At 40.4% G+C, this 25,258-nt stretch overlaps 1 protein-coding gene across 1 annotated transcript in view; it reads right to left on the bottom strand.

The window, feature by feature from the left end:
* The window catches only part of IFT43 (intraflagellar transport 43), a gene marked incomplete at its 5' end in the record, with an annotated part of 152,094 nt that overhangs the window by 112,688 nt on the left and 14,148 nt on the right, over nucleotides 1-25,258 (bottom strand). Inside the window, 2 exon segments of the mRNA XM_053697105.1 lie at nucleotides 11,192-11,267; nucleotides 13,070-13,142. Coding sequence (XP_053553080.1) covers nucleotides 11,192-11,267; nucleotides 13,070-13,142 — 149 coding nt within the window.

The following is a 25,258-nucleotide window of genomic DNA, read 5'->3' as shown; positions in this document are numbered from 1 at the left end:
ACTCCCCTATTATATTTAGGGCTCTTTTACCTTTATCATATGTAATGAATAAGTCCTATTATATTACTTAAGATAATCCTGCTCTCCTTATTTAGCCACATACACAGTAAAGCACCCCATCTGGGACCCACTCTTCTAACCATGTAATATGACCTACATTTATTCCATCCAATTTATTACTCTGACATTCTAAATAGCTCCGCCCCCCATCCCATCCCCCCACTTTTTTTTTTCTTCAATTAGAGCGGCTCTTGCCCGCTGCACTCCTTTCCCCTTTCCTAGTATATTATGGTCCAAGTGTGACCAAAACAAAAAGCTAACCCCCCACTTGCCTCAATCCTATTTGAATAGTTAACTTCATGTAATCTCTCTTTAGCAAGGAAGGGATCACTTATCCTACTTATATAATATAAAACTGAGGTTACATTATAAAACTCATCAACTTTTTACTGACATACAAGCTAACCATGTTTGGATTATCACTTCCATATTTATATTATAGATTCCTTTATTACCACATACATAGTTGGACATTTGTACATAGCTCTATACTCTATGGTTTTGATACTTACATCCCTCCAGAAATGCTGAGACTCTTTGTCTAGAGTTCTTGCCTCTCAGCTACTCAACTATACTAATGTTTTCATAATGTATGTCTCATTATCACCAAGTTGTCATTGTTTAAAGATGAATCTTGTTTGTAACATTTTTTCATAACCTCAATAAAAACTATTAAAAAAAATATATATTAAAATCACAGGCGACGCATTTCTCAGCCAATGGCTGTTTCATCAGGCTTAATAAAACATTTACAGAACACTTGCTATATATGCCATAAATCTAATTAAAAAAAAATGTTAATTAGATTTATGGCATATATAGCAAGTGTTCTGTAAATGTTTTATTAAGGCTGATGAAACAGCCATTGGCTGAGAAATGCGTCGCCTGTGATTTTAATATAGTATTTTTTTACTTTGAACACTTGCTGCCTTTTTCTGGGACCTTGTTCTTATTGCTGTGGTCCTTTTGGAATCTTTTGATTGCTGTCTGATCTCTGGACCACCGTTTTATCCTGAGTGCCTTTGTACCAAGTCTGTTGGGTGACTGTATTGACCCCATCCTGCTCTACTAGCATCAATGGAGATGCTACAACTATTGTGAGTACTATTCTTTTCTTTGGTCTATATTCATCATTGCCTAAACAATACTAGGCCATATAGGCACCTTGAGTCTTTTATATCGTTTTAATACAGATATCACACTTCACTCTGGAGTTTGGTCTTCTGGGTGACTGTTATAGATCCCAGACTGCTTCTACAGCACTGATTGAGGTGCTTTCACAAATGTGAGTTTATTCCTTACATATCAATCACTCTGTTTTGGATCAAACAATATTGGGCCATGTGGTGCATCTGTCTCCTCTTGTTCTTTTGGATTTATTCCAATTTGAGGAAGGCTTCCAATTGGAAACAGATTCCTTGGGGGAAGTATTAGATTTTTGTTCCTTATTTTGACGAAAGGAACGAAAACGGTTAGAAGCCTTAGATTTACCCTTAGGTTTTTTATCCTAAGGCAGAAAAATTCCCTTTCCCCAAGTAACAGTTGAAATAATAGAATACAACTGAGAACCAAATAAATTATTACCTTGGAAAGAAAGAGATAGTAAACTAGACTTAGATGTCATATCAGCATTCCAAGATTTAAGCCACAAAGCTCTTCTAGCTAAAGACATGGATCTAACATCAATTTTGACAATATAAAAAATGGCATCACAAATAAATGATTAGCATGTTGTAGTAAGCGAACAATGCTAGACATGTCAGGATCCAATTCTTGTTGCGCTAAATTCTCCAACCAAGAAGTTGATGCAGCCGCAACATCAGCCAAAGTAATTTCAGGCCTGAGAAGATGACCTGAATATAGATAGGCTTTCCTTAGATAAGATTCAAGTTTCCTATCTAAAGGATCTTTAAAAGAAGTACTATCTTCCATATGAACAGTGGTACGTTTAGCAAGAGTAGAAATAGCCCCATCAACCTTGGGGATCTTTTCCCAAAACTCTATAGCAATTGCTGGTAAAGGATACAATTTTTTAAACCTTGAAGAAGTAATAAAAGGAGTACCTGGCTTATTCCATTCCTTAGAAATCATATCAGAAACCACAGGAGGTTTAAAAACAGAATTTATGCTTACCTGATAAATTACTTTCTCCAACGGTGTGTCCGGTCCACGGCGTCATCCTTACTTGTGGGATATTCTCCTCCCCAAGAGGAAATGGCAAAGAGCCCAGCAAAGCTGGTCACATGATCCCTCCTAGGCTCCGCCTTCCCCAGTCATTCGACCGACGTAAAGGAGGAATATGCATAGGAGAAATCATATGATACCGTGGTGACTGTAGTTAGAGAAAATAATTCATCAGACCTGATTAAAAAACCAGGGCGGGCCGTGGACCGGACACACCGTTGGAGAAAGTTATTTATCAGGTAAGCATAAATTCTGTTTTCTCCAACATAGGTGTGTCCGGTCCACGGCGTCATCCTTACTTGTGGGAACCAATACCAAAGCTTTAGGACACGGATGATGGGAGGGAGCAAATCAGGTCACCTAGATGGAAGGCACCACGGTTTGCAAAACCTTTCTCCCAAAAATAGCCTCAGAAGAAGCAAAAGTATCAAATTTGTAAAATTTGGTAAAAGTGTGCAGTGAAGACCAAGTCGCTGCCTTACATATCTGATCAACAGAAGCCTCGTTCTTGAAGGCCCATGTGGAAGCCACAGCCCTAGTGGAATGAGCTGTGATTCTTTCAGGAGGCTGCCGTCCGGCAGTCTCATAAGCCAATCGGATGATGCTTTTAAGCCAAAAGGAGAGAGAGGTAGAAGTTGCTTTTTGACCTCTCCTTTTACCAGAATAAACAACAAACAAGGAAGATCTGAAGTCTGAAATCCTTTGTAGCCTCTAAATAGAATTTTAAAGCACGAACTACATCCAAATTGTGCAACAAACGTTCCTTCTTTGAAACTGGATTCGGACACAAAGAAGGCACAACTATCTCCTGGTTAATATTTTTGTTAGAAACAACTTTCGGAAGAAAACCAGGTTTAGTACGCAAAACCACCTTATCTGCATGGAACACCAGATAAGGAGGAGAACACTGCAGAGCAGATAACTCTGAAACTCTTCTAGCAGAAGAAATTGCAACCAAAAACAAAACTTTCCAAGATAATAACTTAATATCTACGGAATGTAAGGGTTCAAACGGAACCCCTTGAAGAACTGAAAGAACTAAATTGAGACTCCAAGGAGGAGTCAAAGGTTTGTAAACAGGCTTGATTCTAACCAGAGCCTGAACAAAAGCTTGAACATCTGGCACAGCCGCCAGCTTTTTGTGAAGTAAAACAGATAAAGCAGAAATCTGTCCCTTCAAAGAACTTGCAGATAATCCTTTCTCCAAACCCTCTTGTAGAAAGGATAGAATCTTAGGAATTTTTATCTTGTTCCATGGGAATCCTTTCGATTCGCACCAACAGATATATTTTTTCCATACTTTATGGTAAATTTTTCTAGTTACAGGCTTTCTAGCCTGAATAAGAGTATCAATGACAGAATCTGAGAACCCACGCTTTGATAAAATCAAGCGTTCAATCTCCAAGCAGTCAGTTGGAGTGAGGCCAGATTCGGATGTTCGAAAGGACCTTGAACAAGAAGGTCCCGTCTCAAAGGTAGCTTCCATGGTGGAGCCGATGACATATTCACCAGGTCTGCATACCAAGTTCTGCGTGGCCACGCAGGAGCTATCAAGATCACCGAAGCCCTCTCCTGATTGATCCTGGCTACCAGCCTGGGAATGAGAGGAAACGGTGGGAATACATAAGCTAGGTTGAAGGTCCAGGGCGCTACTAGTGCATCTACTAGAGTCGCCTTGGGATCCCTGGATCTGGACCCGTAGCAAGGAACCTTGAAGTTCTGACGAGACGCCATCAGATCCATGTCTGGAATGCCCCATAATTGAGTTATGTGGGCAAAGATTTCCGGATGGAGTTCCCACTCCCCCGGATGAAATGTCTGACGACTCAAAAAATCCGCTTCCCAATTTTCCACTCCTGGGATGTGGATTGCAGACAAGTGGCAGGAGTGAATCTCCGCCCATTGAATTACTTTGGTCACTTCTTCCATCGCCAGGGAGCTCCTTGTTCCCCCCTGATGGTTGATATATGCAACAGTCATCATGTTGTCTGATTGAAACCTTATGAATTTGGCCTTTGCTAGTTGAGGCCAAGCCTTGAGAGCATTGAATATCGCTCTCAGTTCCAGAATGTTTATCGGGAGAAGAGATTCTTCCCGAGACCATAGACCCTGAGCTTTCAGGGGTTTCCAGACCGCGCCCCAGCCCACCAGACTGGCGTCGGTCGTGACAATGACCCACTCTGGTCTGCGGAAGCTCATCCCTTGAGACAGGTTGTCCAGGGTCAGCCACCAACGGAGTGAATCTCTGGTCCTCTGATCTACTTGGATCGTCGGGGACAAGTCTGTATAATCCCCATTCCACTGTCTGAGCATGCACAGTTGTAATGGTCTTCGATGAATTCGCGCAAAAGGAACTATGTCCATTGCCGCAACCATCAAACCTATTACTTCCATGCACTGCGCTATGGAAGGAAGAAGAACAGAATGAAGTACTTGACAAGAGCTTAGAAGTTTTGATTTTCTGGCCTCTGTCAGAAAAATCTTCATTTCTAAGGAGTCTATTATTGTTCCCAAGAAGGGAACTCTTGTTGACGGGAATAGAGAACTTTTTTCTACGTTCACTTTCCACCCGTGAGATCTGAGAAAGGCTAGGACAATGTCCGTATGAGCCTTTGCTTGTGGCAGAGACGACGCTTGAATCAGTATGTCGTCCAAGTAAGGTACTACTGCAATGCCCCTTGGCCTTAGCACCGCTAGAAGGGACCCTAGTACCTTTGTGAAAATTCTTGGAGCAGTGGCTAATCCGAATGGAAGTGCCACAAACTGGTAATGCTTGTCCAGAAAGGCGAACCTTAGGAACCGATGATGTTCCTTGTGGATAGGAATATGTAGATACGCATCCTTTAAATCCACCGTGGTCATGAATTGACCTTCCTGGATGGTAGGAAGAATTGTCCGAATGGTTTCCATTTTGAACGATGGAACCCTGAGAAATTTGTTTAGGATCTTGAGATCCAAAATTGGCCTGAATGTTCCCTCTTTTTTGGGAACTATGAACAGATTGGAGTAAAACCCCATCCCTTGTTCTCCTAATGGAACAGGATGAATCACTCCCATTTTTAACAGGTCTTCTACACAATGTAAGAATGCCTGTCTTTTTTTTTGGTCTGAAGACAATTGAGACCTGTGGAACCTTCCCCTTGGGGGTAGTTCCTTGAATTCCAGGAGATAACCTTGAGAAACTATTTCTAGTGCCCAAGGATCCTGAACATCTCTTGCCCAAGCCTGAGCGAAGAGAGAGAGTCTGCCCCCCACCAGATCCGGTCCCGGATCGGGGGCCAGCATCTCATGCTGTCTTAGTAGCGGTAGCAGGCTTCTTGGCCTGCTTACCTTTGTTCCAGCCTTGCATCGGTCTCCAGGCTGGCTTGGTTTGAGAAGAATTACCCTCTTGCTTAGAGGATGTAGAATTTGAGGCTGGTCCGTTTCTGCGAAAGGGACGAAAATTTGTTTTATTTTTAGCCTTAAAAGACCTATCCTGAGGAAGGGCGTGGCCCTTTCCCCCAGTGATGTCTGAAATAATCTCTTTCAAGTCAGGGCCAAACAGCGTTTTCCCCTTGAAAGGGATGTTAAGCAATTTGTTCTTGGAGGACACATCCGCTGACCAAGACTTTAGCCAAAGCGCTCTGCGCGCCACAATAGCAAAACCTGAATTTTTCGCCGCTAATCTAGCTAATTGCAAAGTGGCGTCTAAGGTAAAAGAGTTAGCCAATTTAAGTGCTTGAACTCTGTCCATAACCTCCTCATAAGAAGATGCTTTATTGAGCGACTTTTCTAGTTCTTCGAACCAGAAACACGCTGCTGTAGTGACAGGAACAATGCATGAAATTGGTTGTAGAAGGTAACCTTGCTGAACAAACATCTTTTTAAGCAAACCCTCTAATTTTTTATCCATAGGATCTTTGAAAGCACAACTATCTTCTATAGGGATAGTGGTGCGTTTGTTTAGAGTAGAAACCGCCCCCTCGACCTTGGGGACTGTCTGCCATAAGTCCTTCCTGGGGTCGACCATAGGAAATAATTTCTTAAATATAGGGGGAGGGACAAAAGGTATGCCGGGCCTTTCCCATTCTTTATTTACAATGTCCGCCACCCGCTTGGGTATAGGAAAAGCTTCGGGGGGCACCGGGACCTCTAGGAACTTGTCCATCTTACATAATTTCTCTGGAATGACCAAATTGTCACAATCATCCAGAGTAGATAACACCTCCTTAAGCAGAGCGCGGAGATGTTCCAATTTAAATTTGAATGTAATAACGTCAGGTTCAGCTTGTTGAGAAATTTTTCCTGAATCTGAAATTTCTCCCTCAGACAAAACCTCCCTGGCCCCTTCAGACTGGTGTAAGGGCATGTCAGAACCATTATCATCAGCGTCCTCATGCTCTTCAGTATCTAAAACAGAGCAGTCGCGCTTTCGCTGATAAGTGGGCATTTTGGCTAAAATGTTTTAATAGAATTATCCATTACAGCCGTTAATTGTTGCATAGTAAGGAGGATTGGCGCACTAGATGAACTAGGGACCTCCTGAGTGGGCAAGACTGGTGTAGACATAGAAGGAGATGATGCAGTACCATGCTTACTCCCCTCACTTAAGGAATCATTTTGGGCAACATTATTATCAGTGGCATCATTGTCCCTACTTTGTTTGTCACATTCATCACATATATTTAAATGGAGAGGAACCTTGGCTTCCGAACATACAGAACATCGTCTATCTGATGGTTCAGACATGTTAATAGGCATAAACTTGATAACAAAGCACAAAAAACGTTTTAAAATAAAACCGTTACTGTCACTTTAAATTTTAAACTGAACACACTTTATTACTGAATATGTGCAAAAGTATGAAGGAATTGTTCAAAATTCACCAAAATTTCACCACAGTGTCTTAAAGCCTTAAAAGTATTGCACACCAAATTTGAAAGCTTTAACTCTTAAAATAACGGAACCGGAGCCGTTTTTACATTTAACCCCTATACAGTCCCTGGTATCTGCTTTGCTGAGACCCAACCAAATGACGCCTTGAATAAGCTTTTTCAGTGGATCTGAGCTCCTCACGCATGCATCTGCATGCCTTGCTTCTCAAAAACAACTGCGCATTAGTGGCGCGAAAATGAGGCTCTGCCTATGACTAGAAAAGGCCCCCAGTGAAAAAGGTGTCCAATACAGTGCCTGCCGTTTTTTTAACAGAATTCCCAAGATTAAAATAACTCTTCAAAGTTATAAACCATTAAATATGCTTATAAAGTAATCGTTTTAGCCCAGAAAAATGTCTACCAGTCTTTAAAGCCCTTGTGAAGCCCTTTATTCTTATATTTAAAACTAAGAAAATGGCTTACCGGATCCCATAGGGAAAATGACAGCTTCCAGCATTACCAAGTCTTGTTAGAAATGTGTCATACCTCAAGCAGCAAAAGTCTGCTCACTGTTTCCCCCAACTGAAGTTAATTCATCTCAACAGTCCTGTGTGGAAACAGCCATCGATTTTAGTAACGGTTGCTAAAATCATTTTCCTCTTACAAACAGAAATCTTCATCTCTTTTCTGTTTCAGAGTAAATAGTACATACCAGCACTATTTTAAAATAACAAACTCTTGATTGAAGAATAAAAACTACATTTAAACACCAAAAAACTCTGAGCCATCTCCGTGGAGATGTTGCCTGTGCAACGGCAAAGAGAATGACTGGGGAAGGCGGAGCCTAGGAGGGATCATGTGACCAGCTTTGCTGGGCTCTTTGCCATTTCCTGTTGGGGAGGAGAATATCCCACAAGTAAGGATGACGCCGTGGACCGGACACACCTATGTTGGAGAAAACGGCATTTAAACGTTTACTAGTCTTAACGTCAAGAGGACTGGCTTCCTCAATATCCAAAGTAATTAACACTTCTTTTAACAAAGAACGAATATACTCCATTTTAAATAAAAAAAGTAGATTTGTCAGTGTCAATATCTGAGGAAGGATCTTCTGAATCAGATAGATCCTCATCAGAGGAGGATAGTTCAGTATGTTGTCGGTCATTTGAAATTTCATCAACTTTATGAGAAGTTTCAAAAGACCTTTTATGTTTATTAGAAGGCGGAAATGCAGACAAAGCCTTCTGAATAGAATCAGTAACAAATTCTTTAAAGTCCATAGGTATATCACGTACATTAGAAGTTGAAGGAACTGCAACCGACAATGTACTATTACTGATGGATATATTGTCTGCATGTAAAAGTTTATCATGAAAAAAGGGGATCAGGGAGCGCTACTGAAAGCTGTTATATGTGAAAGGGTTAAATAAATAAATGTAATGAAAATCAAAAGATAAAAGTGCGCATAAAATATATACAAGTTATTACCATTTAATCAGAAAGAACACAGTATCAACAAATGTATACAAATATTATAAATTGATGCAACTGACCACCAGTGGTTAAAAAAGTTAAAAAGTCATAAAAAGTCTGATAAAAAAAAAGAGAGAATTCCAAAAGTAATCGAAGAAGTTGATAGGTCTCTTGAAATAAAATAAAAAGCACAATAACAGTGAGTCTGAGGCAAGTTGAATGAACAGTTAATACAAACTTGGCAACACTGTGTGTATTGAAGAGTGACTCAGCCAGAATACGAAGCGGTTAAAACAATGCTTCTCCATGTACTTATCTGGTATCTTCCGAATTTCACGTCTGGACCCCTTTTCAAATGTATAGTTACCTTCGAAATGAGCAAAGCCGGCTCAAGGTGTATTGTAATGGATATCCGTTCCACGGCGTATAGGGGGTCAAGTGACAATTCTCTGACCAATCACAGTCACGGATTACCGGGTGGTCTTCGTGTGTACAATGTTAGCGATTCTGAGTTGCCACAATAAACCAAGATTGTGGTGCATGTTGTGTAACTATGTTACATTTAGAATAGGTTAATACAAACTTGGCATCACTGTGTGTATTGAAGAGTGACTCACCCAGAATACGAAGCGGTTAAAACAATGCTTCTCCATGTACTTATCTGGTATCTTCCGAATTTCACGTCTGGACCCCTTTTCAAATGTATAGTTACCTTTGAAATGAGCAAAGCCGGCTCAAGGTGTATTGTAATGGATATCCGTTCCACGGCGTTTAGGGGGTCAAGTGACAATTCTCTGACCAATCACAGTCACGGATTACCGGGTAGTCTTCGTGTGTACAATGTTAGCGATTCTGAGTTGCCACAATAAACCAAGATTGTGGTGCATGTTGTGTAACTATGTTACATTTAGAATAGGACTGTTTCGTTTAAGTTCAAAAGGTTGTTACAGAGCGCTCAGTGTGCCAATCCTTGATCCGATTGTAAACAATCCAAGTGGTGCAAATCAACGCGTTTCAGCTGGTGTAGCTTTTCTCCGCTGAAACGCGTTGATGTGCACAACTTGGATTGTTTATTAGTTTAATTGTTAGTTTAAACTTAGTTCTTTTAATTTGACAGGTAAGTTTTAATTTAATTTAAGATAGGGGAAATTGTAATTTTAATATAAAGTTAGGGGGGCGTTAGGTTTTGGGGTTACTAGTTTACATTAGTTTATTGCAATGTGGGGGGCTTTCGGTTAGGGGTTATTAGTTTCATTTAGTATATTTCGTTGTGGGGGGCTTGCGGTTTAGGGGTTAATAGGTTTATTATAGTGGCGGCAGTGTAGGGCTTAATAACTTTAGTATAGTGTGGGCGATGTGGGCAGACAGCAGATTAGGGGTTAATAATATTTATATAGTGTTTGCTATGTGGGAGGGCAGTGGTTTAGGAGTTAATAAGTTTATTATAGTGGTGACTATGTCGGGAAGCGGCGGAATAGGGGTTAATACATTTTATTAGTGGTGGCGATGTCGGGAGCTGCAGATTAGGGGGTTAATAACTTTAATATAGTGTTTGTGATGTGGGAGGGCCTCGGTTTAGGGGTTAATATGTAGTTTATGGGTGTTAGTGTACTTTGTAACAGTTTAGTTTTGAGTTTTATGTAACAGTTTTGTTGCATAAAACTCATAATTACTGCTTTCAGCTGGCGTTAAGGATCTTGTCGTCATAGGGTGTAACGCAAGCTTTTTGGCCAGAACGCAAAACTCGTAATGGCAGCGCTATGGGAATCCCATGAAAAAAAACTTAATTTTTACGTGTGCGGGACTGATGTTGCATTACAGGCTAAAAGGCTTGAGGTACAGCTATACCGACAAGACTCATAATGGCTGCGGTGCTGTTTTTATGCTGTTTTTCAGCGTTAAAACACGAACGCACAATTCATAAACTAGGTGACGGTGAACAGTAATGAAATTGAGGATTAACCTCTAAATAACCATAAACGGAGTGCTAGGTTTAAGATTAAAGTTAAGACTTAGCCCTCAATGAGTTAATCTCTTTCAAGAGAGGAAGAAGTTAACACTTAAGTCTCCAATTTTACATGTCATGTAGTGCCTGCCCACTACCAATATAACCCTTATTAAGGATTTTGTGTCCCATATCAATTGCAGGATCCTTGAACCCTTCAGTGCCAGCCTCCTAGCCCCAGAAGACAAAAGGCACTTACCTTCACATCTAGCTGTCCGGCAGGAGGACAGCTCACATGGTATGGAAGGATGCCACTGCTTACAGAGAAAACAGAAAGAACAGAGTAAACCTACTCTGGCTTTCAAAATAATAAAATCTTGATTGAAGTGAAATAAATCCAATCTTCTTCAGACATCAAAACTTCACCTCCTCCTTGCACCAAAGGCAAAGAGAATGACTGGGGGTTGTGGGAAGGGAAGTGATACTTAACAGCTTTGCTGTGGTGCTCTTTGCCTCCTCCTGCTGGCCAGGAGTGATATTCCCAACAGTAATTGATGAAGCCGTGGACTAACCATATCTTAGGAAAGAAAAAGAGATTATCTGTCTTTTTAAACACTAACAATTTTCAAGTAGACTGTCCTTTTAAAGAGGTAAAGCGTTAGGTTATGAGTCTCACCAGAGTCTGAAAGGCAGCGTGTCTCATAAGGTCATTGTCCAGGTCTCTATAGGTCATCACCCGATTAACCTGCACACTGCACAAAGAATATTAATAAACTAAGCAACTGAAAGCCATAATTATTGAATAGATAGTTCAGCAAATGTGAGGTTATATGGTTCAGAAGACAGTGTGAAGGGCAGAAAGGTTCAGAGTGTAGCACGTGCCAGGGTAACAGTACTCAGTGCGCACCAGAGGTCAGATTATACAGTGCCCAGTGCGCACCAGGGGTCAGATTATACAGTGTCAGGGGATAGAGAGAGACCAGTGTGTGCTGTATCAGGGGATACAGAGAGAGACCAGTGTGTGCGCTGTGTCAGGGGATACAGAGAGAGACCAGTGTGTGCCCTGTGTCAGGGGATACAGAGAGAGACCAGTGTGTGCCCTGTGTCAGGGGATACAGAGAGAGACCAGTGTGTGCGCTGTGTCAGGGGATACAGAGAGAGACCAGTGTGTGCGCTGTGTCAGGGGATACAGAGAGAGACCAGTGTGTGCGCTGTGTCAGGGGATACAGAGAGAGACCAGTGTGTGCGCTGTGTCAGGGGATACAGAGAGAGACCAGTGTGTGCGCTGTGTCAGGGGATACAGAGAGAGACCAGTGTGTGCGCTGTGTCAGGGGATACAGAGAGAGACCAGTGTGTGCGCTGTGTCAGGGGATACAGAGAGAGACCAGTGTGTGCGCTGTGTCAGGGGATACAGAGAGAGACCAGTGTGTGTGCTGTGTCAGGGGATACAGAGAGAGACCAGTGTGTGTGCTGTGTCAGGGGATACAGAGAGAGACCAGTGTGTGTGCTGTGTCAGGGGATACAGAGAGAGACCAGTGTGTGTGCTGTGTCAGGGGATACAGAGAGAGACCAGTGTGTGTGCTGTGTCAGGGGATACAGAGAGAGACCAGTGTGTGCCCTGTGTCAGGGGATACAGAGAGAGACCAGTGTGTGCCCTGTGTCAGGGGATACAGAGAGAGACCAGTGTGTGCCCTGTGTCAGGGGATACAGAGAGAGACCAGTGTGTGTGCTGTGTCAGGGGATACAGAGAGAGACCAGTGTGTGTGCTGTGTCAGGGGATACAGAGAGAGACCAGTGTGTGTGCTGTGTCAGGGGATACAGAGAGAGACCAGTGTGTGTGCTGTGTCAGGGGATACAGAGAGAGACCAGTGTGTGTGCTGTGTCAGGGGATACAGAGAGAGACCAGTGTGTGCGCTGTGTCAGGGGATACAGAGAGAGACCAGTGTGTGCGCTGTGTCAGGGGATACAGAGAGAGACCAGTGTGTGTGCTGTGTCAGGGGATACAGAGAGAGACCAGTGTGTGCTGTGTCAGGGGATACAGAGAGAGACCAGTGTGTGCGCTGTGTCAGGGGATACAGAGAGAGACCAGTGTGTGTGCTGTGTCAGGGGATACAGAGAGAGACCAGTGTGTGTGCTGTGTCAGGGGATACAGAGAGAGACCAGTGTGCGCTGTGTCAGGGGATACAGAGAGAGACCAGTGTGTGTGCTGTGTCAGGGGATACAGAGAGAGACCAGTGTGCGCTGTGTCAGGGGATACAGAGAGAGACCAGTGTGTGCACTGTGTCAGGGGATATAGAGAGAGACCAGTGTGTGCACTGTGTCAGGGGATATAGAGAGAGACCAGTGTGTGCTGTCTCAGGGGATATAGAGAGACACCAGTGTGTGCTGTGTAAGGGGATATAGAGAGACCAGTTTGTGCTGTGTCAGGGGATAGAGACCAGTTTGTGATGTCAAGGGATATAGAGAGACCAGTGTGTGCTGACAGCCCAGTGTGCATGTGATGGGGCTTGGCGCCAGGGCGGGGTGTTGGGCAGGCTGAAGCTGTTAGACTCACCTAGGAGGAGCTGCAATTTGCAGAGCTAATTCCTCTTCCTGCACCTCCTCAAGGTCTGGGATTACTGGGATATCTGAGAAGAGAGGAGACGGCAGATCAGATGACAAATATTTAGCACATGACATGCATAGCATCTTACAAACAGAAATTATAAAGAATGCATAGGGTTAAAAATTATAATAAATTAAACATATTCTATGAAAACAAAGGAAAAGTTGCAATTTGGATGAATTTGTTTAGCAGGACAAGTCACTGACTGGCATTAACAGTGACACTCATGTGTAGTTAGTAGCGGAGTGGCCTTAAGTAGATAGAAGTCCCCACAGCTTGACTCTTTGGACATGCATCAAACATGACTTCTTCTGGAGCAAAGGTATCATAGCTCCTGTATTCCTGGAACAATACACAACAGCACTAAGTGGCAGCATGAGGAAAGGCTGTTAGAATTTACTATTTGGGGGAAATTTCTTGTGTTCCTAATAGTCCTTGTGATGACACCATTGGTTTATTTTTATGTCTCAATCCTTTATGCAGCAGTAAGTACAGACGGTTCAGTAAAGAGCCTGCAGCAGCCTGATCTTGGAGGAGGAAGAGGAGGAGACTGTGCATAGGCTGCACCTGTGCATTAGTGCACCTGAGCACCTGTACAGACATCACTCCCCTGCAGTTACACCTTGGCGGTTTGTAGCGCTTGGATCCTTCATGTTAGAAGGAAATTCTGCAGCTGGTTAAAGCCAACACACCAGCTACCCTCCACAGCGTAAACTGATATCATACGCTTAAGATAAAAGACCTTTCTCTGGAGAGACTAATAACCCATTTGAGCATTTTACTGGGTAAACTTACCATAATGAAAGAATAATACCCTGGCTAGCAGCACAAGTGAAGCGCTGACTTTTTTTCTTGATGGAGGAAATGCCGGGCTAACCAGACTTAGCAATCCGCAGCATAACAGCATCAAGAAGCAGCCTGCCTTGAATTATTCCCCCTTGCTAAACTGAAGCGCGGACCCTCACAGCAACTTACCGGCACCTGACCTGCCTCGGGGGCAATCAAGCCCGCTCCCACCCACCGGTGCTGCGTGTGGTGAGCGGATGGATCATTGAGCTCAGCGCTGAGGATAGTGAACCTGGTTTCATTTCCTCCTCTCCTCCCCCGGAACTGCGCGGAGGGATTCGGAGACAGAGGCACTCAGCATACCGGGACCTGCTGAGACCAGCTGGAAGGACACCCCGCTAAGCCCGGTAAGCGTCTAAAGATTGCAAAGAGTTTGAAAGGTTGGGATTCAGAACAAACTTTCTTTTTTGCTCCATACCCAACTTCAACTTGAAGCACAAGGAACATATTGGGGTAAGGGGGAATAATCTGTGTCTTTTTACCTGATCCATACTTGGCAAAACTCTGCTCTCTGGCTTATGCTAAAGTTGAAATATTGAAGGCATTTAACTGAAATTGACTTTTCTATCCTACAAGTTTTGCTGCTTAAAAAAAAAAAAAAGAAAAAAAAGAAAAAAAAACCTGCTTAAGAAGTTAAAATCAAGCTACTTTGAGAACAACTTCCCCTTTAATTAATAAAAGGCATAGCAAGGAAGTAAAATTATCTACAAAAACTATAAGAACTCTTTTATATCTTTGCCTTGATAACGGACTAAAGTATGCTTAAAAGCTAGATTCATATGTAACTGGCTTAAGAACTACCTTTTGTATTTATTAATCTCAGTAAGAACTGCAGCAAGGCTTTTTGGCCTATAGGAACTTAGATTGTTTTTTAAATCAGGAACTGGGTATTACTTTAATATCTAAAAATTAAGTATCTGTGCAGCCTTTTTTTTCTATCTTTATAACATGATATATTTTCTACTTATTGGCAAACATAGAACCCATTCTTTCCAGTGAGTCTGTTAACCTCACTAAAAAGGGAATTTGTATTACTCTTTAGAAAAAATACCAGAATTTGTTACAACTTATAATAATTGTATAATTGAATGGCTTATCCCTGTTATTGTAGTCACTAAATTTCTTTACTAGATATTTAAAGGAAAAACTATAGAAGTGAGATTTATAGGGGTGATATATAATTTACAAATAGTCTGTATTTTAACTAATTGAGAGCCTAAAGGGCCAGAAATCTGTCACATTATAAACCATAGCACCTGTAAGAATACTGATACAATAGTTACTCAAAAAATTAAGATCTTGCTGCAGAGGCTGTAATATCTCTTAAAGAACAGATCTATATTAAGCATACAAAGTTGAAATTTAGTATTCCAAAATCGTATAAGCAATTAGAAAAGGCTTCTACATGAGATCTCTGCCTCTTTCTTTGGAGCTAGTGAACTGGCTGTGTTAATTAATAGCTCATGGTTTAATGAGAATCTTTCTTTTCTTTAGCACAGTAGTCTCTATTTACATTCCCTGCCAATTCTGGTCCAAACTCACATAAGAACATATTAATCACCCCTTTTCTTTTTTTATCCCCACACTCACTCCCAGCACTTTTTTTTTTTTTTTTTTTTTTTTTCACTCTCAGCACCTCTTTTTTTTTTTCACTCTCAGCACCTCCTCTTCTTTTTTTTTTTTTTTTTATTCTCTCACACGCACACACATTGATTGAACCCTTTTGCTTTTCTCTCTCTTTCTGAGTATAAGGACAAATATATCACTTCCCCCACTTGCACTCCCAAGACTAATCCAGGTATGGCAGCAAAATCAAAGGAGCGCAGAACAAAAAACATAGAGAGCCCTGTAGCACCACACGACTCTATTGCTCAATCACAGAGCATAAGCTCCATAGAATCTCAAAACACACAATCTTTAGTCTCTAGTATCCTAGAGGCCATATCACCTAAATTTGATTCCCTAAAAAATGAAATAAAGCAGGACATCGCATCACTAGCAATAGAAGTGAAACAGTTCGCTGGTAGACTACAAGAAATAGAACAGAGAATTTCTGATCTTGAGGATAAGACAAATATTCAGACCCCAAAAATTGAGGGAAACCAAAAGTTAATAAATAAACTCCAAGCTAAAATAGATGATCTTGAGAATAGGGCAAGGAGGAATAATTTAAGAATTATAGGATACCCAGAATCTGTACAGCAAGAAGATTTAATGAAATTCATGACACTCACACTCCCTCAATTGCTGAACATTGCCCCACCACCTACGCCTTTTCTGATAGAGAGAGTTCACAGATTGGGGAGATCTCCAAATGTCTCTAAACCAAGACCAATTATCGCAAAATTTTTAAATTATCAGGATAAATTGCTGTTTATGCAATATTACAGAAAAAAGCAGCTCTTGGTCTATGAGGGCTCAAAGATATTGTTATTTCAAGATTTCTCTATGGAGATATCTTCTAAGAGAAAGGAGCTCTCCCCAGTCTGTGGAAAAATGCTAAAGGTCGGCTGGCAAGCCACAGTTATCTATCCTGCTAGGCTCAAGGTAACTGTAGAAGGTCAAACTTTTTTTTTTCAAACAGTAGCCGAGGCAGAGAAAAAATTAGCAGAGCATGGGTTTTAACCATCGCTTAGATAAATTTTTTCTATGTTTCTTTTTCTCCCATACCATCAATAAATTCTTGCATATCTACACCATGATATTAATAATAGATAAACTTTTTGTAATTCCAGAGCTGAGGGAGACCTTTATTTCTTTCCTTTTTTCTCCTTATTTATTTATTTATTTATTATTTTATTTTTTTATTTATTTATTTATTTTTTTTATTTTATTTTTTTGTTGTTGCATATCTGCTACTTACACCAATAAATATATACTAGATGGGTAAAAATCTTAGACTCACAACATGGAACATAGGGGGAATTACATCCCCTATTAAACGAAAAATGATTTTATCACACCTACAAAGGATTAATACATCAATAGCATTAATTCAAGAGACACATTTAAATCTAGAGGAATCCATGAAACTTAAATCGACATGGGTGTCAGAAGTAATTTGCGCTCCGACCTCCAATAGAAAAAACGGGGTAGCTATTTCACTAGGAAAAAAATTAGTATATGACAAACTACTCACAATAGTAGACTTAGAAAGCAGATATTTAATACTAAAATTGAAAATAGCAGGATCTATATATACAATATGCAACTTATATGCCCCCAACACAATTAAACCAGAATTCTGGGACCCCCTCCAATCTCAACTACTTCAAGTAGCAGAAGGTTATGTAATAGCTGCAGGTGATTTTAATATGGCACCCCGATGTCCCCTCGATAGACTGAGAAGAGGTACTGCGCAAAAAAAAACTAAAAAAGATAACTTGGAAGCAAAAATTTTTAACACTATCTTTCAAAATCTAGCCGTCAGAGATATCTGGCGGGTCCAAAACCCGGATTTAAAAAATTATACATGTTATTCAAAGGCATTTAAATCATTATCCAGAATTGATCTTATTCTAGTAAATGATAGCTTATATCAAAGAGGAGCCAGAGCTACCATTTCAGAAATTTGTATCTCAGATCACGCCCCTGTGATGCTAGATATACTAGTAAATAATCTATCTACAAGAAGAGCGCGTTTTTTTCTATCCAAAATATTTAAATAACGATACGAAATTCAGTAATTGGCTAAAAAATAAACTAGAAGAATTTTTTCAGTTTAATATTGGATCAGTATCTAACTTCTCAGTTGTCTGGGAGACAGCGAAAGCGGTATTAAGGGGAGAAATCATCGCCTATATGGCGAGGGGTAAGCGTAATTCTCGATTAAAGGAAAAGCAACTAACAGCAGCAGTAAGTAATGCTTAACAGATTTTTAAATTTTCAATCAGAAGAAAACTGGACTAGATATGCCAAATTGAAAAAAGAACGGGATTCCTTCTTAACAGCCTCAACAATTCGATCAGAACTAAAATATGAAGCGAACCTATATAAATATGGAAATAAATCAGGTAAGCTGCTATCTAAACTAGTAAAAAACTTTAAACAATCACCAACAATAGAATCAATACAGATCAAGGATAGTCATTTGAATGCCCCAGAAGACATATTGGAATCTTTTTACCAACATTATAAAATAATTTATTCATCTACACCTATGGATAAGTCGGCTAGGGATGTGTTCTGGAAAGACTTAAAGATCACGAAATTCAAATCTGAGTTCAGCCAGAAATTAAATGGGCCCATTTCTGAGCTCGAAGTCTCAAAAGCTATCCAATCATTAAAACTTGAGAAAGCTCCAGGTCCGGACGCAATGCCTAACGATTTTTATAAAATCATGGCACCTACCTTAATTCCCCACTTAACTAAACTCTTTAACCAATATTTCTCAGGCGAGGTCCAAATACCAAATACATTTTTAGAATCTAATACTATCTTTCTACTTAAACCTGGGAAAGATCCAGCGAACAGGGACTCATATAGACCAATAGCACTGTTAAACTCAGATTATAAGATATTCACATCAATTTTAGCAGCAAGATTACAAGAGGGGATAGCAGATGTCATTCATAAAGACCAAGTGGGCTTTATTCACAACCGCAGTTCAGCAGCAAAAATTAGGCAATTACTTCTAATTATTGACTACTTTAAGAATGTCGAAGAGAGTACATTGAAAGAACAGTCTGATGCCGCAATATTAGCGGTAGACGCCGAAAAGGCATTTGATCGTGTTAATCATGAGTTCTTATTAGATGCCGTACAACGCTTTGGAATTGATAACAAATTTTATAAACTGGTGGAAAAACAGAATTTATGTTTACCTGATAAATTACTTTCTCCAACGGTGTGTCCGGTCCACGGCGTCATCCTTACTTGTGGGATATTCTCTTCCCCAACAGGAAATGGCAAAGAGCCCAGCAAAGCTGGTCACATGATCCCTCCTAGGCTCCGCCTACCCCAGTCATTCGACCGACGTTAAGGAGGAATATTTGCATAGGAGAAACCATATGATACCGTGGTGACTGTAGTTAAAGAAAATAAATTATCAGACCTGATTAAAAACCCAGGGCGGGCCGTGGACCGGACACACCGTTGGAGAAAGTAATTTATCAGGTAAACATAAATTCTGTTTTCTCCAACATAGGTGTGTCCGGTCCACGGCGTCATCCTTACTTGTGGGAACCAATACCAAAGCTTTAGGACACGGATGAAGGGAGGGAGCAAATCAGGTCACCTAAATGGAAGGCACCACGGCTTGCAAAACCTTTCTCCCAAAAATAGCCTCAGAAGAAGCAAAAGTATCAAACTTGTAAAATTTGGTAAAAGTGTGCAGTGAAGACCAAGTCGCTGCCCTACATATCTGATCAACAGAAGCCTCGTTCTTGAAGGCCCATGTGGAAGCCACAGCCCTAGTGGAATGAGCTGTGATTCTTTCAGGAGGCTGCCGTCCGGCAGTCTCGTAAGCCAATCTGATGATGCTTTTAATCCAAAAAGAGAGAGAGGTAGAAGTTGCTTTTTGACCTCTCCTTTTACCAGAATAAACAACAAACAAGGAAGATGTTTGTCTAAAATCCTTTGTAGCATCTAAATAGAATTTTAGAGCGCGAACAACATCCAAATTGTGCAACAAACGTTCCTTCTTCGAAACTGGTTTCGGACACAAAGAAGGCACGACTATCTCCTGGTTAATGTTTTTGTTAGAAACAACTTTTGGAAGAAAACCAGGTTTAGTACGTAAAACCACCTTATCTGCATGGAACACCAGATAAGGAGGAGAACACTGCAGAGCAGATAATTCTGAAACTCTTCTAGCAGAAGAAATTGCAACCAAAAACAAAACTTTCCAAGATAATAACTTAATATCAACGGAATGTAAGGGTTCAAACGGAACCCCCTGAAGAACTGAAAGAACTAAGTTGAGACTCCAAGGAGGAGTCAAAGGTTTGTAAACAGGCTTGATTCTAACCAGAGCCTGAACAAAGGCTTGAACATCTGGCACAGCTGCCAGCTTTTTGTGAAGTAACACAGACAAGGCAGAAATCTGTCCCTTCAAGGAACTTGCAGATAATCCTTTCTCCAATCCTTCTTGAAGAAAGGATAGAATCCTAGGAATCTTTACCTTGTCCCAAGGGAATTCTTTAGATTCACACCAACAGATATATTTTTTCCATATTTTGTGGTAAATTTTTCTAGTTACAGGCTTTCTGGCCTGAACAAGAGTATCAATAACAGAATCTGAGAACCCTCGTTTTGATAAGATCAAGCGTTCAATCTCCAAGCAGTCAGCTGGAGAGAGACCAGATTCGGATGTTCGAACGGACCTTGAACAAGAAGGTCTCGTCTCAAAGGTAGCTTCCATGGTGGAGCCGATGACATATTCACCAGATCTGCATACCAAGTCCTGCGTGGCCACGCAGGAGCTATCAAGATCACCGACGCCCTCTCCTGATTGATCCTGGCTACCAGCCTGGGGATGAGAGGAAACGGCGGGAATACATAAGCTAGTTTGAAGGTCCAAGGTGCTACTAGTGCATCTACTAGAGTCGCCTTGGGATCCCTGGATCTGGACCCGTAGCAAGGAACCTTGAAGTTCTGACGAGAGGCCAATCTAAAACAGAGCAGTCGCGCTTACGCTGATAAGTGGGCATTTTGGCTAAAATGTTTTTGATAGAATTATCCATTACAGCCGTTAATTGTTGCATAGTAAGGAGTATTGGTGCGCTAGATGTACTAGGGGCCTCCTGAGTGGGCAAGACTCGTGTAGAAGAAGGAGGGAATGATGCAGTACCATGCTTACTCCCCTCACTTGAGGAATCATCTTGGGCATCATTTTCAGTGTCACATAAATCACATTTATTTAAATGAAAAGGAACCTTGGCTTCCCCACATTCAGAACACAGTCTATCTGGTAGTTCAGACATGTTAAACAGGCATAAACTTGATAACAAAGTACAAAAAACGTTTTAAAATAAAACCGTTACTGTCACTTTAAATTTTAAACTGAACACACTTTATTACTGCAATTGCGAAAAAGTATGAAGGAATTGTTCAAAATTCACCAAAATTTCACCACAGTGTCTTAAAGCCTTAAAAGTATTGCACACCAAATTTGGAAGCTTTAACCCTTAAAATAACGGAACCGGAGCCGTTTTTAACTTTAACCCCTTTACAGTCCCTGGTATCTGCTTTGCTGAGACCCAACCAAGCCCAAAGGGGAATACGATACCAAATGAAGCCTTCAGAAAGTCTTTTCTATGTATCAGAGCTCCTCACACATGCGACTGCATGTCATGCTTCTCAAAAACAAGTGCGCAATACCGGCGCGAAAATGAGGCTCTGCCTATGATTAGGGAAAGCCCCTAGAGAATAAGGTGTCTAAAACAGTGCCTGTCGATATTATTTAACAAAAATACCCAGATTAAATGATTCCTCAAGGCTAAATATGTGTAATATATGAATCGATTTAGCCCAGAAAATGTCTACAGTCTTAATAAGCCCTTGTGAAGCCCTTATTTACTGTCTGAATAAAAATGGCTTACCGGATCCCATAGGGAAAATGACAGCTTCCAGCATTACATCGTCTTGTTAGAATGTGTCATACCTCAAGCAGCAAAAGACTGCTCACTGTTCCCCCAACTGAAGTTAATTCCTCTCAACAGTCCTGTGTGGAACAGCCATGGATTTTAGTAACGGTTGCTAAAATCATTTTCCTCATACAAACAGAAATCTTCATCTCTTTTCTGTTTCAGAGTAAATAGTACATACCAGCACTATTTAAAAATAACAAACTCTTGATTGAATAATAAAAACTACAGTTAAACACTAAAAAACTCTAAGCCATCTCCGTGGAGATGTTGCCTGTACAACGGCAAAGAGAATGACTGGGGTAGGCGGAGCCTAGGAGGGATCATGTGACCAGCTTTGCTGGGCTCTTTGCCATTTCCTGTTGGGGAAGAGAATATCCCACAAGTAAGGATGACGCCGTGGACCGGACACACCTATGTTGGAGAAATATATGTTTATATTCATCCACGAGTCTAGTTATTAATGGGCATGTATCAGATACAATTAGAATGGAAAGAGGAACCCGTCAAGGATGTCCTCTTTCACCTCTATTATTCAACCTAGCAATTGAACCACTTGCACTGAAAGTTAGACATCAGATTGAGGGAATAAAAATTCATAAAAAAGAGGTGAAGGTCTCCCTATATGCCGATGACCTGCTACTATATATCTCAAACACATCGTCAAATATTCCCAAATTTAATAAAATAGTAGATTTATACGGTCGATGCTCAGGATATAAAATAAACAACACAAAGTCTGAACTATTGTGGCTGAGGAAAACGAAAGATTCCTGCACAAAACATCCTTACAAACTAGTTACAAGTTCCTTTAGGTATCTAGGAATCATAATATCAGATAATCCTAAAGATTGGTACTCTCTAAATATATCTCCTATATTAAAACAAGCTCTGAGCTATATGAAGAATTGGCAACATCTGCCACTCTCCATCTCAGGGCGAATAGCTCTTTACAAAATGACTATCCTTCCTAAGATTCTCTATATCTTGCAGAACCTTCCTGTTCTGATTAAAATATATGATATAAAGAAATTTAATTCTACTCTTAGAAGTTTTATATGGTATTCAAAAAAACCTAGAATTTCACTTCAAAAACTAGCCTTCCCTAAACAATATGCCGGACTGGCACTCTCTGATCTGCATTCCTATAATCTTGTTTTTCTAGGTCGTATAGCTTCTGACTGGATAGCAGAAGCAGATTATTTCACAGACAATGATCTTGAGGCAAACATAATATTCCCTCTAATTCCACTATCTTTGCTGCACTTGTCTTATAACTCTATTCCTAAACAAGTAAAGAAGTTTAAAACAATCTCTATAATCATTAAGGCGTGGAAAAAGATTGGAGCAAAAGTTGGAATTAACACAGATATACCTAAACATCAAACCCTTATTGGTAATCCAGAATTCCAAGAAGGAACTTCTTCACCCATTCTGATGAAATGGAAGAGGCAGGGAATATACTATGCACGACAAGTGGTTAATTTTGAGTCGGGGAACATTAAATCCTTTGAAGACTTAAAACAAGAATATAGCTTGGATAATCGTGACTTTTTTACATATCTGCAAGTTAGACACTACGTAACGCAATTAATTCATAAGTTCCCGTGGAACTGGACATGGGGTAGGTTAGGGAATTGGCCAGTTCTGATTAAAGCCGGACTTACCTCTATCTCTCCATGGTACACATATATGGTAGGGTTTAAGGGTGAAGAGTGCGTCAAACAAATAGCTCAAAAATGGACAAACCTCTTTATGGTTAATATTGATCATAAGAAGCAGGTTTTACGTTCTATAGTCTTACTTTTTGAGACCACAATAGCTGAGACTTGGAGGGAGTCCCATGTGAAACTCATACACTTAACATACTATTCCCCAGATAAAGGTTATAAATGGCATAATACAAACTTTAATAGCTGCCCCAAATGTAGATTACCAGCGGCCGACATAATTCATGTATTATGGTCTTGCCCTAAACTGCAACAACTCTGGCTTAAAATAGAATTTTGGATAGAAAAAGTCTTAAAAATAACTCCTCTAAAGCTTACAGGCATAGATATAATTTTCTTGAAAGATAAGAGTCCAACTTTAAAAGAAGTAAGAATAATAAATCTAATCATTTTAGCAGCTAGAAATTTGTTATTTAAGGACTGGAAGCACAATATTATACCATCAATAACAGAGATTAAAAACTATCTTAGGAAACAATGTATAGTTGAACAACTAGCAACGAACTTGAATTCGGAGCAAGAGATAACTAGTTTTTTTCGAAAGTGGTCAAGATTTATTAGGATATTCCCCCCTAGCGAGATTGATACTCTAATCTATCCATTTCGGAATACCGAAATTGTGTTATTAGACATATGGTAACTTAACTTATCTTATCTGAACAACAAACAGCTCTTTTTTTTTTTTTTTCCCCCTTCCCTTCCCTCTCCCCCTCAGCTCTGGACATAATTTGATACATTCAAAAGTAAAAGGAGAAGAAGAGAAAAAGAAAAAGGAAAGCAAACAATCTAACACAAGAAATAGTTAAGTTAATCCATTCCAGGAATATTATCTCTCTGGTTTATTTTTGTTATTTTAAAAGGAAAATCCAGCAGACTTATATCTAGTCAGATTGAACTAAGTAGTAACTCATATCAACGGTTCAAGATTAGAAATTTTTTTTTTTTTGTCTTTCTTATTGATTTATCGAATTGATCTATTTGATATGAAATTAATATCTTATCATATGTTATCTTTTTAGAAGAATATTATGTTATGAACTCTTTGTTACTATGAAATCTAATGTTATCCCTGCTGATAATAAATAAAAGATGTAAAAAAAAAAAAAGAGCCTGCAGCAGTGACTCAGAGCTTCTTGGTAAAATTAGTAGTTGACAGCAAACCACTGAAGGTCACCAAGAGTCCCTTATAGTACGGTACTTTGTACAGTCCTGGCCAAAAGTTTTTAGAATGACACAAATATTAATTTTCACAAAGTCTGCTGCCTCCGTTTTTATGATGGCAATTTGCATATACTCCAGAATGTTATGAAGAGTGATCAGATTAATTGCAAAGTCCCTCTTTGCCATGAAAATGAACTTAATCCCCCCAAAAAACATTTCCACTGCATTTCAGCCCTGCCACAAAAACAGAATTTATGCTTACCTGATAAATTACTTTCTCTTGTGGTGTATCCAGTCCACGGATTCATCCTTTACTTGTGGTATATTCTCCTTCCTAACAGGAAGTGGCAAAGAGAGCACACAGCAGAGCTGTCCATATAGCTCCCCCTCTACCTCCACCCCCCAGTCATTCGACCGAAGGTTAGGAAGAAAAAGGAGAAACCATAGGGTGCAGTGGTGACTGTAGTTTAAACTAAAAATCTACCTGACTAATAGCCAGGGCGGGCCGTGGACTGGATACACCACAAGAGAAAGTAATTTATCAGGTAAGCATAAATTCTGTTTTCTCTTGTAAGGTGTATCCAGTCCACGGATTCATCCTTTACTTGTGGGATACCAATACCAAAGCTTTAGGACACGGATGAAGGGAGGGAACAAGACAGGTACCTTAAACGGAAGGCACCACTGCTTGCAAAACCTTTCTCCCAAAAATAGCCTCCGAAGAAGCAAAAGTATCGAATTTGTAAAATTTGGAAAAAGTATGCAGCGAAGACCAAGTCGCTGCCTTACAAATCTGTTCAACAGAAGCCTCATTT

The sequence above is a fragment of the Bombina bombina genome, chromosome 1 (assembly GCF_027579735.1).
Source record: "Bombina bombina isolate aBomBom1 chromosome 1, aBomBom1.pri, whole genome shotgun sequence".
NCBI lineage: Eukaryota > Metazoa > Chordata > Amphibia > Anura > Bombinatoridae > Bombina > Bombina bombina.
The sequence above is the reverse complement of the archived record's forward strand: the minus strand, read 5'-3'. Positions and strand labels throughout refer to the sequence as shown.